At 46.3% G+C, this 15,021-nt stretch overlaps 1 protein-coding gene across 2 annotated transcripts in view; it reads right to left on the bottom strand.

The window, feature by feature from the left end:
- Dpp6 (dipeptidyl peptidase like 6) overlaps positions 1-15,021 on the bottom strand; it is an 887,986-nt gene that overhangs the window by 782,798 nt on the left and 90,167 nt on the right. The window contains exon 1 of one of the 2 annotated variants that reach the window (XM_057791942.1): positions 12,432-12,949. The exons of the other annotated variant lie outside the window; for it this stretch is intronic. Coding sequence (XP_057647925.1) covers positions 12,432-12,482 — 51 coding nt within the window. The 5' untranslated portion in view covers positions 12,483-12,949. Of the gene's footprint in view, positions 1-12,431; positions 12,950-15,021 lie in introns of those variants that run through there. 2 annotated transcript variants of the gene reach the window in all.

Below are 15,021 nucleotides of genomic sequence, written 5' to 3'. Positions count from 1 at the left end.
GGATGAGATTTTTCAATGTCACCTGAAGGTCCATGTGTTGAATGCTTAGTCACCAGTCTGAGACACTGTTGGGAAGTTATTGTCAACTTGACAAAATTCAGAACCCCTGGGAAGAGTCATAGTGAAGCACAGTCTACATTGTATTGCCCTGTGGGCATGTGTGTGGGGAGTTGTCTTAATTATTAAGTTAACCGATGGAAGAAGACTCAACCCGCTGCAAGTGTCACGATTCCCGAGGCAAGGGTCCTGAACTGTGTAAGAGTGGAGAAACTGAGCTGAGTACAAGCAAGCGAGTGATCATGTGTGCATCCATTCTCTTTCTGATCCTCAGGGTAGATGTAATGCAAGATGCTATTTGAAGTTCCTGCCTTGACTTCCTCAAAATAAGGGATGATAAACTGGAAAGATAAGCTGAAATCCAACAGGAAATCCACTCCCACAGAAGAAATCACCATGGAAAACTCCATTCCACATTGATTTGCAAGGCCGATTTGCAGAGAAACCCCTTTCTCTCCCAGGTTGCTCTTTCTCTGACTCTTGAATCACAGCCACAGAATTTAGACTCCAACAGGCCTGGTGGAAGAAGGTGAAGTTGGTGTACTTTGGAAAGGATTTGGGGACACGATCCTACTCTCCCCACCATGAGATGAACAGTTCTGCTCTACCAGGGGACCTGGTACCCTCCCACGATCCTCTGTGCAGGTTCATCTAACAATGAATATTAGTGGCATAGCTTTTGTGACAGCATCAACCTATATTTCTCGCCCCTTCTTCTTTACTTGAGCTTCTAGATGTTGAACCCAAGTGGGAGAAGCTGCCCAACATTATGAGTTTGACATAGCCACTCATATCAGTAGGGCTGAATAACAATGGATCAGAACTTCTAAAACCATGGTCCAAATGAGACTTTTGCTTTTTTAACAGCTGCAGATATAATCTCAGATATTTCATCATAGTTATGGAAAGCTGACTGGTATATCTTCTGAACAATGATGTATTCCTGAATTTTTTCACTTGGTCCCAACAGAAGTTGATATTTCTTGAACAATAGGTAGCTTTTCATCTGCCATCAGCTGACTGATCATGGCTTCTCACCCACATAGTCTGCTTTGCTTTGTCTTGTAACCACAGTGATCATCATTTCAGATACTGCATTCACCACTCAAGGAGATGGAAGATGGTTCCCAAGCTGTGGAGACCTCCCAATACTCCAGCTCCAATACATCCAGCACAAAATCCAGTTCCAGGCATAATATTCTGGAAAATTCCACTCCACCAACATCTGCACAGTGGTTTTGGGATATTTCTCAGCACTTCTAACATTTTAGGTCCCATAAAACTTTTGGAATGCATTAACTCTCTTTGGCATTGTTATTGTAACAGGGAATGGTAGACTTTGTTTAAGAGCATGTCAACATATCTCCTACAGATGCATCGATAAAGGCTCCATCAGAAACCTTCCTGACTGAGGCTAGGATGGGTGTCCACTCTGTGATAATTAACATTTCCCAGAAGACGCATTAAAAACAAACAAACAAACACACACACACACTAAGTAATTATAGCTAAAGAATAAATCCCAGGGGAAAATAATCCGATTTTCCTTCTTCCTAACAAAACTCCAGAATGAAAGACATCTCCCTCCCTGATTCTACCCATGTAAGCACTATTCTGTAACCCAAATTTAAAATGGAATATTTGCACTAAGGAAAGTCAGCATCTGAGGGTCTCAAAGCCCGTGTACCATCAGGCCACTGAAAAAAAGCACCTTAGATGAAACAGACACCACCATATCCTCAGGACTGAAAATCAGATGTGAATTTCTCCGAGCAGAGGATAAAGAAAAAGACACCCATAGTCACACAATGTTTTCTATGTTCTCTACCCATGTGTGGGCCTTGCACCCCAGGAGTCTCAGATCCTAACAACACTGAGCCAGGATTATAATTTGCATGATCATACATAATTCCTTACTTCTCTTTTTTTGAAAATTTCACCTTCCATCACAGATATCATACCAATACCTGTTTTTCATAGCATTTAAACTTTTAGTTATACAAATACATACTCATACATTGCTGTTGTTCTTTTTATTAGCAATTTAATTATTGTAATGGGCTCCATCAGGACATTTTCATACATGCTGTGGTAGTTTTGAATGAGAATGGCTCCCATAGGCTCATATATTTGAATGCTTGGCTCCCAGTTGGTAGATAGAACTGTTTGGGAAGGATTAGAAGGTGTGACCTTGTTGTTAAAGGAGGTGTGTCACTAGGGGTAGAAATCCCACCCAAGGCCTAGTCTGTCTGTCCACCTGTCTGTCTGTCTGTCTGTCTATCTTTCTCTCTAACTGCTGCTTGTAGATCAGATGTAAAGCTTAGAACTACTGTTCCAATACCATGTCTATCTGTTTCCTGCCATGATGATCATGGACTAACCCTCTAGAGCTGAAAGCAAGACCATAGTTAAATGATTCCATTTTCAATAGTTGCCTTGGTAATGATTTCTCCTCACAGCAGAACAGTAACTAAAACACATGTAGACAAGTAATTTTTAATCACATCATTACCCTCTTTTGTTCCCCATCACCACTCTTTTCCTCTTCCCAACAGAACCCATTTTTCTTATGCCTTCCATGTTCATATCTTATTTTCTTTCTTTCTGTTTTTTGTTTTTGTTTTTTGATACACTAAGTTTCACTAGGGTTACTTACAGGTGTAAAGATTAAAGGTTGTTTACAAGATCATGAACATCTCACTAGTAGCTACAATACTTAAGAAAATGTCTCCCCACCACCCTAGTGAAATTCTCAGAGATGGGTGGGTCCAGTGAGACCCTCCTCTCTCCATGAGTGGATATCTGTGGCCCCAGTCTGTGCAGCTCATATGCAGGTAATCGTAGCTGCTGTGAGCTCAAGGATGCACTGACTGTCTTGCCCAGAAGTCAGGGTTCTCTGACACTCTTCCTTCCTCATTTTCTTTCTATCCCTTCTTTCATGCTTTTCAAACATTATATTCTTTTAAGCCTGCCTTCTTTTGTATAAGTTTGTTTGATAATGACAAGTCATTAATATTTTGCCATATAGTATTCTGCTAGCTACATAAAGACAAGTGTATTTATATGTCCTCCCTTTTGATAGAGAGTCAACCAGTTCAGGCTCAAGGTCACTAAAAACATTTCCATCACAAACATCCTTACAAATTTCTCATGGGGGGAACATCTGACAGGGATTCTCTTGAGAAATATTCAGAAGTTAGACGGCTAACTAGTAAGTTTATCCTCAACTTTTACCCTCCTATGAAGTTTCCAAGTTTTAATGTCCCTCCCTGCCAGCTGTGCACATGGAAACACAGGGGCTCCTTGCTAAACACCTACACCAAAAATCAGTCCTAGAAATCTTTCTAAAACCTTAGACTTCACTGGGTGTTTTCTCATTGTGACTCCAATTGTCCCTTTCTAACTTATGCCAATGAAGTTGAATGGCTCCATGCATTTTTGTAAAATTTCATCTAGAGAAATATTCTCCACAGCTCCAGAGTGCAGACTGGGCTGGCCTTGTGGTGAGGACAGAAGCCGGACAACATTCTCCCATTTTCAAAGACAGATACTCCCAGGAATCCTTTCTCGGTGACTGAGGTAGGGCAGCAGTGCAAGCGGGTAGGGTAGTCTTCACTGTCAGTCTGACTGGATTGGGAGCCACCCAGGAAACACACGTCTGCCTGTTTCCAAAGAGGCTTAGCTAAGGAGGGAAGATCCACCCTAAGGTTGGCTGGGCCACTGAATAAGAGAAGAACAATGCCAGCCCAGCATCAGCTCTCATCTCCTGGATTCCTAACTGGAGAGACCATGCGACCCACTGCTTCCCACTCTCCCAACCAGAGCTGCTGACCCACCATGGTGGGCTCCATCCCCCAGAACCGAGGGCTCAAACCTTCCCTGCTCACTTGCATTGCATTTGATGGTTGTTCTGTCACAGCAAAAGACAGGGAGCTAACACGCTGGGTTTTCATTTCTGCCCATTGCTGTGAGCCAATGCAGGTCTTCTTTCTTCCCTCCTAGAAGATTCTAATAAGCAGATGGTGTCAGTAACAGCAGAAAAATGTCCATGCCTGCAGCTGCTGCCAAAGAGACTGGAGATGCTGCAAAGGCAGAGTCAGGAAGGGGTGGTTCAGAAGCTCCCCATTCATAAGCTTCCCGGAGCCTTGCCCATCTTCTGGGCTATGTGTGTTTCTCTACATGATTAGAAAAGGGAGAATTTTGGAATAGATCATGAGCTGCAAAGAATTATTTTTACATGTGCTAAATTTCCTTTTGCCTCAGCACTGAGAATCTAGGGTACAATCAAGGCACTTTGCAGGAACAAAGGCACATGCAATTGTTGGTTTTGTTTATGTGAGTTCATGGCTGGGAAATTTCACTACAGGCTCTTCATATACAAACAACATTAGGCAATAATAAATATTTGAAGTAAGTTTTCTGTTTCCTAAAAGATAGTGTCTTCTAGCCACGGTAGAGGTGGGGAGAGAGGGCAAGTGTCTAATTCTTAGCTGCAATGCCAGCCCCAGCGTCTCCTCCAGGTCATGCTCATAAGCAATTGCAGCCAGTGCAGCTGGTTGGTGCAGGGCCAACCTTACTCCACAGCCAGCTCAGCATGTCAGCGGCGCCCTTTGATTTTCTCAGATGAGTATCACTCAACTGGAAACAGGAGTATCCTTGGCACCCCTGTCTTAACGCAGTGGTGTTATTTTTATTTAATAGCTGGGAAGTCAAGCAATCAAAGTGATGGTGTCCACCACATCTTTTACCCAGCAGATGTACAGCCGTGCCTGACAGAGTGAGCACAGACTATTCCAGGGATGCATGAGCACAGTGCACTGGGTGCGAGCGAGGTGTAGAACAAAGCTAAAGTGTGTACGCACTATTGACTACCCTGCCTAGGTCATAATACATATTTGTGCCATCTAGTTTCTGTTTTTGGGTGTGTGCATGCTGTGTGTGTGTGTGTATGCACACGTGCATGTGTGTGTTCGTGTGTGTGTGTGTGATGCCAGGGGTCAACCTCCACTGTCATTCTTTAGGTGCATTCCACCCTGTTTTGTGACATGGTCTCCCTGGCCTGGAGTTAGCAGGGCAGTTTCGACTGGTTGGCCATTGAGCTCTAGGAATCTCCCTGTCTCTACCTTCCCAATACTCACAGCACCATGCGTGGATTTATCACATGGGTTCTGGACACTGGATTCAGGTCTCCAAGCTCATGAAGCAGGCCCTTCACCAGCCAAGGTGCACTTTCTCCTATTTACCTACTTTCTTTCTTTCCCTATAAACAGTGGCATCTAGCGAAGATAGAAAGGGGAGGAGGTAAGGACGGTAGTGGGGATGGCCAAGGCCAGCAAGTGTGTGTCCTGGCACGGAGGGTCACAAGACAACAATAAAAGACAGAAGACAATCACTCTTGACTAAGGAGGGGAGCCAGAATGGAACTTCATAATTCATGGAAAATTCTTGAACCAGTTCTGCCGGTCCTACTACCTTTACCTCCAGAGTCTCTGCTACTGCTACATTGCTTCCATTCGGTTGGAAATAAATTTTCAGGTGGACCATAGACAAGGTCAAAGGCCCCTGAGGTCTCAGAGGGTAAAGGCGTTTGCTGTGGAGACTGAGGACCTGGTTTCAACCCCAGGAATCCCATGGTAGAAGGAGAGAACCAAACAACTGCAAGCTGTCCTCTGACCTCCACAGGTGAGCTACGGCACTCACTGGTGAGAGAGGGATAGAGAGGAGAAGTTAATTTAAAACAGATAAAGGAAGGGGCTGGAGAGATATCTCAGTGGTTAGAGCACCGGCTGTTCTTCCAGAGGACCAGTGTTCAGTTCCTAGCACCCACATGACTTGACTTTGCACTTGCCAGGAGCCTTCTAGGTCAATGTTCTGATTATGTCCTCCAGACTGATGACAATGTGCACGGGCCTCTGCCCCAGCAGCAGGTGAAAAGCACCCTTATCCTACTCTGTTGTACACAGCCTGGATAATTGACTCCAAGTCCCCTGAGCATGAGGCATTGGACAAAATGGTGATGCTGTTGTGGGGTTGAAAACTTCCATTCTCAATGAGTGAGTCTCAACTGTCCAGCTCATAGATGCCCCTGGGAATCTTCCAGAGGGTTCTATAACACAGTCATTCTAAAACCCACTGTGCTCTTGAGGAGAGCATCTCCCAACCTCAGAGGGAGAGAAATTGGTTGGTAAAGGGGTGCTGGCTTGCCCTATGTGCCCTTGCTGGCTTAGCACAGTGTAGGCATGGGACATACAGGGTCTAAGCTTGTGGTTCAGATCCTAGGTGCCCTCTTGTGAACCAGATAACATTGGTTCCTACAACCAAAAGACTTCATTAAATTCTCCTACACTGTAAATGTATTTTAAACTATTGAATTGAAATGAAACAACAGCCCTTTTGGAAGTCAGTGTGGTGATTTCTCAGGAAATTAGAAAACAACCTTCCTCAAGACCCAGTAATACCACTTTGGGGTATATATCCAAAGGATACTCAATCGTGCCACAAGGACATGTGTTCAACTATGTTGATAGCAGCATTGTTTGTCATAGCCAGAACCTGGAAACAACATAAATGCCCCTCAACTGAAGAATGAAAAGGAAAATGTGGTACATTTATACAATGGAGTACTGCACAGCACAAAAAATAATGACATCTTGAACTTTGCAGGCAAATGAATGAAGCTAGAAAACATCATTTTGAGTGAGGTAACCAAGACCAAGAAAGACAATTATCACATGTACTCTCTCATAAGCGTTTTTTAAACATAAAGCAAAGAAAACCAGCCTACAAATCACAATCCTAGAGAACTTAGACAACAATGAGGACCCTATGAGAGACATACATGGATCTAATCTACATGGGAAGTAGAAAAAGACAAGATCTCCTGAGTAAATTGGGGGCATGGGGACCTTGAGAGAGGGTTGAAGGCAGGGGGAGAGACAGGAAGGGGAGCAGAGAAAAATGTAGAGCTCAATAAAAATCAATAAAATTTAAAAAAGAGCTTAACCATTTTACACATAAACACAACGTAAAACAAAACAAACACAGTCAGGCAGTGGTAGCACACACCTTTAATCTCAGTACTTGGGAGGCAGAGGCAGGCAGATTTCTGTGAGTTTAAGACCAGCCTGGTCTACAAGAGCTAGTTCCAGGACAAGCTTCAAAGCTACAGAGAAACCTGTCTCTAAAACAAAGTTAAAAAAAAAGAAAGAAAAACAAAACAAAAAACCACTTAAATCTATAGTAGTAAGTAAGTAAGAAATAATGAGTTAAAGTCAACTATACAGTGTAACTTGTGAGATCTGAGTCACCAATAATTACTGTTTATGGCCAGCATGTTCAGAATGGTGCCATGAGCAGACCAGACTCCTTAAGACTTCTAGAGTAGTTGTGTGGCCCTTTACATTTTAAAATACAAATTAAGAAAGAAATGAAACTAATGTTCTGAGGTGAATTAATTTTCCTCTCCAAATTAAAAGGGCATGGAGGCCAGAGTTACCGCCTTCCATGAAGTAGGTAAACCCTTTGACTTAGGATAAAAATGTATATGGAGCCATTTCTCAGGCTGCCATAGCCATCTCTCAGGCTGTCCAGCCTGTTGGAACTTGAAGGAATGTTTCCAGACAATAGAACACCAAAGTTTGCTCCCAAGCTCAGTCTTTCCTGAATGGCTTTCCAGAAAGTTCTCCTAACCTTTTGGTTAGCAGATGCCCCCAAATGAGCAGCCCTGGAGAACCGCCAGCAGTCACGTTTGTGCTTGGCTGTAATGTCTCACAGTGCACCACTCCCCTCCGTAATAACAGCTCAAACACTAACGGTGAACAGGTACAGAGCAGAGTGGTTCCAGAAAGGGGAATGGCTTTGAGCAACAAGTCACTAATTTAGCATGTTGATTGGTCCAAACACAGAGACCCAGGGGCCACATGAGCTAAAGGCCTGCTCAGATTCAGGAGTAGACAGGACAGCCCTCTCCACTGAAGTTCTAAGACAACTTATAAAAGAATCCTCAAGTGACTGCTTGTTTCTGATTTTGAGAATTTCTTTGTGTTAATTTTACCAACTTGTCTGCGTGTGTGTGTGTGTGTATGTGTGTGTGTGTGTATGCGTGTATATGTGTGTGTGCGCGCACCCGAGCATGTGTGTGAAGGTCAACCTCCTATGCCTGTCTCAGGATCTTCTACTTTGTTTGTTGGGACAGGGTCTCACCCTAGAACTAAATTGCATGGTTAGGAAGCTCTGGGGATCCCTCTGTCTCTACTTGTCCAGGGCTGTTATTCCAGAAGTGTGCCTATGCCCCACTTTTGACATGGATGCTGGACTCAAGTCATGCTTAATGCTTACATGGCAATCGATTGCCAAATGAGACATGACCCCAGCCCCGACTTGGCACATTTTCGCTTGTGGGTCATCTATTTAAGATGCTCCTGCTCCTGGGAAGTTGTGTGTAGCATAGACGGACGTCCAGCTGGCTTCCCTACATAGACAGGAAGCTGTATTTTAGGAGGAGTGCTGAGAAGGAAGCTGCTGAGAAGAGATGCTGCAGAGACAGGAAGCAGGGGAATCACCCTGAGTCTCCTCATTCAGCGCACAGGGAAAATGCTCAGAAACCTGGACCTTTTGAGTCATACCTGGGCCCATTTTCAGAAGGCACATCCTTCCCAAACACTAAGCAGCAAAGGCTGTGTTGATTGCCACCGTGAGAAGCTTCACATTACCAAGGAATGGGGGGCAGTGGCAGGGTTGCCAATAAGGGACAGAGAAACCCTTTATCCAAGAGAGGCTACATTCTTATAATTCATCTCCCAAGCAGAGTTATTATTTTCAGGGAGGGGTCCAAAGAAGGGTGTGGCCTCAAAACCTCAGAGCCTCTCTGCTCACTCTACCCACTATATGTGAACTGTTTTTGGTCACTGGAGTCCACGAGCCTGAAAGAAAGAAAACCCCGACTTTGGACAGTTCTGGTCCAGGAGAATCACCCAAAGCAGGAAGGGGAAAGCAGTGCATGTGAGCCGTTGCTGGACTCAGTGTGACAGGAGCACATAGCCATTGACAAAAGACACACTCTGGGGTCCAGAAGCCACAAGAAAAACTTGAGTTCTTCCTGTGCCAAGAATTCCCAGGCCCCAGCTTCCTTTAATGCTATTGTTGATTGGCCATGAGAGTCTCAAGGGTCCAGGAGTCTTGTGGATCTCTGGGTCCTGAAGAAACACAGAGACCCTGCTCTCCTCGCACTCACCAAGGCGGGCAATGAGGACCAGAGCAAGCCCCTAGACTTAGTTTTCAACCAATGTTTACCCAGAAACCCAGCATCAGGGTAAAGCTCACAGGCACAGAGCAGAAAGATTTAACATGAAGCAATGGCCTTTATATGGTAAAACTGCCCACCAGACCTACTCCCAGAGGAGACAGCCCTGAATGTTAGTGCAATAGCAATGTATCAACAATAAAGGGACGCCAGAGTGCAAGCTGAGGACCTAAGATGTTTCAAGAAAAGATTTCATCAAAATAGCATTACTTTCAAAATAATGTTTTGTTCCATAAGAACAAAATGTCTTGATTTCTCTCCCAGTGTGTGGCATGGCGAGTTGAAGGATTAGTCTGTTAATATTCCTAGCATTCAAAGTTTGTGAAGTAGATGTCTGTCAACAGTGGAAGGGAAGCTGAGGATTGCCCTCACCCATGTCATTTTTTTTAATCCATTGACTAGCACAAACTAAGACCGGGGAGCACAACCACACATTTGCCTTCTCTAAGCCACCCAACTGCAATTGGAGATGAATGTCTAAAATAATATGCAAAGAATACACTCTGTGGGTAAGCATGAGTCTTCAGCTAGGCAATGTGGTGTTGACATGGCCAGCCAGGGACTGTTGTCTAGTCTTTGTGGGGCTCCTGGTGATGCATGGGTCTGCAGATCCGGGAGGGCTACACACAGAAACACATGTGGGAAGAGCTGGCTGAAGAGGCGTGCAGCACATGGCTGTGACTGTCTGGAGTCCTCTCAGCCCACTGGGAGGGTCAAGAGTGCTCTGCCTGCCTGTTCATGAAATCAGCTCTAAGCATATAGTGCTGAGGCTTTCTTGTCTGTCTCTGTGCACAGGTGGATGCCCTGAAGCCACTCACTGGGAGGCCCTCTGCTGCTCTCTGAGGCAGTGAGATGTCCCAGCACTCGCCTGTCAGAACCAGGTGTAAACCACGCCATTCTCACAGTTAATGTTAAATATCACCTAAATTACAATCAAGCCTGGAGTGCCAAGAACTGCCAGTCATCCAACCCAGGCGAGGCAGTGATTAACAAGCCATCCAGGGCAACTGATGAAAAAACTAGGAATCCACAAGCCCCAAATTAGCGGAACAAGTGTGGAAGCATCATTCGATGGAAGCTGCAGAGACTTGGTGGGAGCATGGTATTCAAATGAGTTACAAACCAGACTCTTACTTATTGACTTAAGAGTTGATAGAGCACTTAAAAGTATAGCGAGCTCACATCTCATCTAGCTCTCGTTCCAACAGATGATGGATAAAATGCTGGTTGCTGCAGAATCCTCTGGGCTCAGTTTGACTGACTCTAATGACAGTAATAACCAAGACAGAGAGGGGGACAGGGAAGAGGATGAGTATAGGTGTCACGTGGGTAACCATATTCAAAGAACAAGCAAGATACACAATGAGCAAGCTTTTGCGCCTCTGGGAGGGAGGGAGTGAAGAAAGCACTTCACGAATCTTCAAGAGCTATGGTATAAAGACATCTCTATATTACAGCATCCCATGCCAGCTAGGATTAGAAACACTCATTTGATAACAGATTTCTATGACCACCAATAACATGCTATGTACAGAAGTAATCTTAATCCACGTCTGTAGCCTCATACCTACATGCTCCGGTTCTATCAGCAGGCTATTGCAGGGTCTGCAAAGGGACCATGGTGTGGATAGGAATTAGATAGTGGGTATGCTTAATACACACTTATGCCCTTTTTATACAAAATTATGCTGATTATCGTAACAGACCAAAAGAAGGCTGAAGAAATTAGGAAAGCAGGTGTATCTTCACAAACAGGCAACTAAATCGGGTAGACCAAGAAGAGGTGCCAAATGAGGGCTTGTGGAGTGTGGTATCAACACAGTTCTCCATCACATCACAGTAGGACAGCCACTCTTTCTGTCCTAAAGTCAGGCTCTGAGCTAAGCCCACAGCTTTCCTGTGCCAGGCAACAGGTGCCTTGCTGAGGGTAGGAGACTTTTTACAATAGAAGCACAGTCTTTTTTTTTTTTTTTTTGTCTCCCTCCATTTAAAGAGAGACTTCAAATTGGGCAGACTGGTTCTTTCAAGCATGCCTCCCCACCAGCGTACCCCAGACTCAACCCACTTTTGTAAACAACTCCAGGACATGCTAGAGAAGCATTCTGTTGCTTTGCTGGTTGTTCTGAAGTAGCATGTCTATCCTTCCTCGCCCCTGCCTCTTACAAAAGCAAAAACCCACAGGGTAGCACATGGGGGCCTCATCTCATATCAACACCTCAAGGGCTAAAACATCACTCAAGCAAACACACCCGCAGGATTTCTGCTCAACTCTCAACTCAATGGCAATCTCCCTGTCCTTACCAGAAGAATCCTGCATTCTGACCTCTGGGGTCCATGCCTCAGGCCACTGGCACTAATGTCAGGGGTACTGATGTCAGATAAGTCAGCCACAAGCAGGCTGGGGTCATCTTACTGAGAAGGCAAGGCAGTGGTCCTCAAGTTGACAACGTTGTCACTGCCAAGATGTCACTTGACCCACAGTCCTGAGGTTTGGGGAATCCCCAGAGGTCTTCTATCCTTCAGAAGGACTTGTAATCACTGCCCCCCACCATAGAAACAATTCTCTTTGGGGCAAACATCTTTCCCAAATCTGGGGAACAGGCTCTGCCTGCTTGGCAGCTGTAAATGTGGTGCTTGCCTCCAGGGCAAAGGTACACACATTGAAGGCTGAAACCCCACAGGTCTCAGCCCTGACTTGCACCCAGGAGACCAGGGAGGGCATTAGGGCCCAAGGCCACTTCCTGTCTGAAGAGACCTCCCTTCCCTGTGCTTGCCTCAGAACAGCCCTGGGGATGTATTTGAAACTCAGCAGACACAGGCAAGATTGCAGACTGTGCCCCAAAAGCAACAAAGCCACATGCCCAGAAGACAGCAACTGCCAAACCACCAACTTCCCATTTGCCAACAGATGCTGGCTCATTCACACCCTCAGGTTCGAGTGGAAAGTCCTGCAGTGTGTGAACACCAACCAGGTCTCCGACTTCCCTGGGGAACTGAGGACTCCTGAGGTCTGCTCCACAACACATTGCTTCTCAGTGTGGATTCCCACCCTGCGAACAACCGTAGCACTCACCATCACGTTGCCCTGCATCTTAGCAGTCTTGATCATTGCCTTTTCCTTCATTCTGTCCCAAGTCTTGAACCTGACTTCTGGCCCAGAGAAGAGTAACTTAATCCATTGTTCTGCTGAGGACCCAAGTAAGGACTGGAGCCGATTACTGGGTGGAGATGGCCGTTTTGAAGAAAACACAATTCTGCCGCGTCCTGGTTTTCCTGTCCCGCTGGGTTCACAGGTAGATCCCACTGAAATCAACTCTTCCCAATCGCTGCCAGTAAAGCGGAATCAGGAGCCAGGCGCTGGGGGGTGCGGCTTGTAACAAAAAGCAAGCTGGGAGCTGTGGAGCTAGGCTGTGGCTGCCTGAGAGCAAAGGCGTGCGTGTCCTCAGAGCTGGCTCTCAACACGCTGTGAGTGACAGCGGCGTGGCAAGTGCCTTGTGCACTCCAGGACTCTGGGCGGGGATGCTTGGCTGGCAGCGCAGGTCCCCAAGGGCGGCGACACCCAGAAGTCTGTGTGTGTGCGCGTGTGTGTATGTGTGTGTGTGTACACACGCGTGCGCGTGCTGGCCTCAGTCTCTGCTGAGCAGGACCTGGAAGCCCCAGGCTGCAGCACGCTTCATCTAGCTTAGCTGCCAGGGGGATCAGCCAGTCAGAGGGTGACTACAAACAGGCTCCAGGGTGATCTTTGTGGGTGGAGCCGGGCCCGCTATTAGGAGGGATGAACAGGCACCAGCCCCAGGCTGCGCGCCCCGCAGAGCAGAGAGCAGTGGCGCAGGGAGCCAGACTCTACACGTTTGCTAAGAGTCTGGCGGAGGAGCTAGGGGCAAGCGGGAGGAGCCTGCGTGGCAGCTGATAAATAATGTGGTTTTGGGTTACTATGGGACACACGTGATATCTCCATGGTTGCACCAGGGCTCCTTGCAGTCAGTCAGTGGCTGTGGCAGTGAGTACTGCACTCTCCTGAACCACATGTTGGGTCCTTAGAGAGTCCCATCTTGGCGCCTGCTACCCCAGTCACTGCCCTCCAGACCTCCGCCCAGCCACAGTCCTGACAGCGCCTTTGTTTCTTCAGCACATCTCTCAGGCCAGCACTCCCCCTCCCAGGGTAGAGTTCAGTGGAACTCCAAACCCACTTCTATTTCCCCAGCTTTCGCTCAGGGTGGCCAAGTCTGGATTCCAGAATCGCCAATCCAAAGCGCTCCCAGGTTCATTCACAATCACCACGTTTGTTCAGCGTTATTCCACACATCAGGGAGCTCCAGCGTATGTGTGCAGAAGGCTGGCACGTTCTTTTACAGCTGGACCTAGAGCAGCGCTCCAAAACCCAGCCTAAAGCAGGCTTGTGGAGGTGTGTGAAGCGCGCCCCCGCCTGCCAGGGAAGGGCAATGGCGGAAGTCAGTCTGGTAAGGATTTCAGAAACTTCTCTTCGCCTTTTTAACACACACACACACACACACACACACACACACACTTCTGTAAAAGGGAAACAGGAGGCTCAAGCTGATTGCTGTACAAGGAATGGGCACAACACAGTGTGTAAGTGTGCATAGAGCACAATCGCGCACACCGGAAGTCTTGGGTAGCTGGTATGCAGGTGTAAACTGCAGATCTGGGCTACAGAGATAAATGGAGGAGGTAAACTGAGGAAAACACTTGGAAAGCAGCCTGTGAAGGATGCCTCTCTACGCTGTGAGTATGGTCTCTGTGAAGGATGCCTCTCTACACTGTAAGTATGGTCTCTTATGGAAATAATTCCTTCTGTTAGGGTTTTTTTCTTTCCTCGTCACTACAGCAAGATACCATAAGCCGAAATACACTCTGCCAAAGACAAAGGCCCAGGATAAAACCCTCCCAAAATACTAGGTGTCCCCCTACAATGGGTGGATTTCTTATGGTCCCACAGAAAGCCTCTGGGTACCCAGAGTGGCTGGAGGAGGAAGGTAGCTTTCTGGGGTCTCTTACAGAGAGTAATTCCACTCTTTAGGGGTCCTCTCTCTTTCCCCCACTAGCTCCTGACCCCTGCTTTACCTCATTTCCTCCAGGGTTATAGCATGGGGATCTGAATCTGCGTAGGCAAAGGTTTCAGGCCATAGAAGATACAGGTTACCACTAGATGGTTTGAATGAGAAATACCCCATAGTTTTGGGCAATTGAACACTTGCTACCCAGTTGGCAGGGCTGTTGGGAGGGGTGTAAGTGGGATAGCCTTGCTGGAGGAAGGGTGCCACTTAAATGGGGAGGACTTTTGACATTAAAAGCTTCTCTAGTCCCTCCACTTCACTCTCTTTGTTTGCATCTGAAGATATGAGCTCTCAACTTCCTGTTCCTATCACCATGTCTGCTGTTTGCAGCCACACCTCCCATCCATAACAGACACATTTCCCTGGAACCATAAGCCAAAATAAACTCTTTTAAGTCACCCTGGGTGGAGTGTGGTATCTCATCACGGCAACAAAAAAGTAATCCATTCAGCTGTCCACACCGGGCACAAAGTGGGGGAAACAAAACAAAAAATGTTTTTCACCTTGCCGTATTCATTGCACCCATTAAATTACCACTGGGAATTGAGGATGTACAAAATCCTCATGTCTAAGAAACCAGGAACC

Source organism: Chionomys nivalis, chromosome 1 (genome assembly GCF_950005125.1).
Source record: "Chionomys nivalis chromosome 1, mChiNiv1.1, whole genome shotgun sequence".
Classification (NCBI taxonomy): domain Eukaryota; kingdom Metazoa; phylum Chordata; class Mammalia; order Rodentia; family Cricetidae; genus Chionomys; species Chionomys nivalis.
This window is presented reverse-complemented; position numbering and strand designations above follow the sequence as displayed.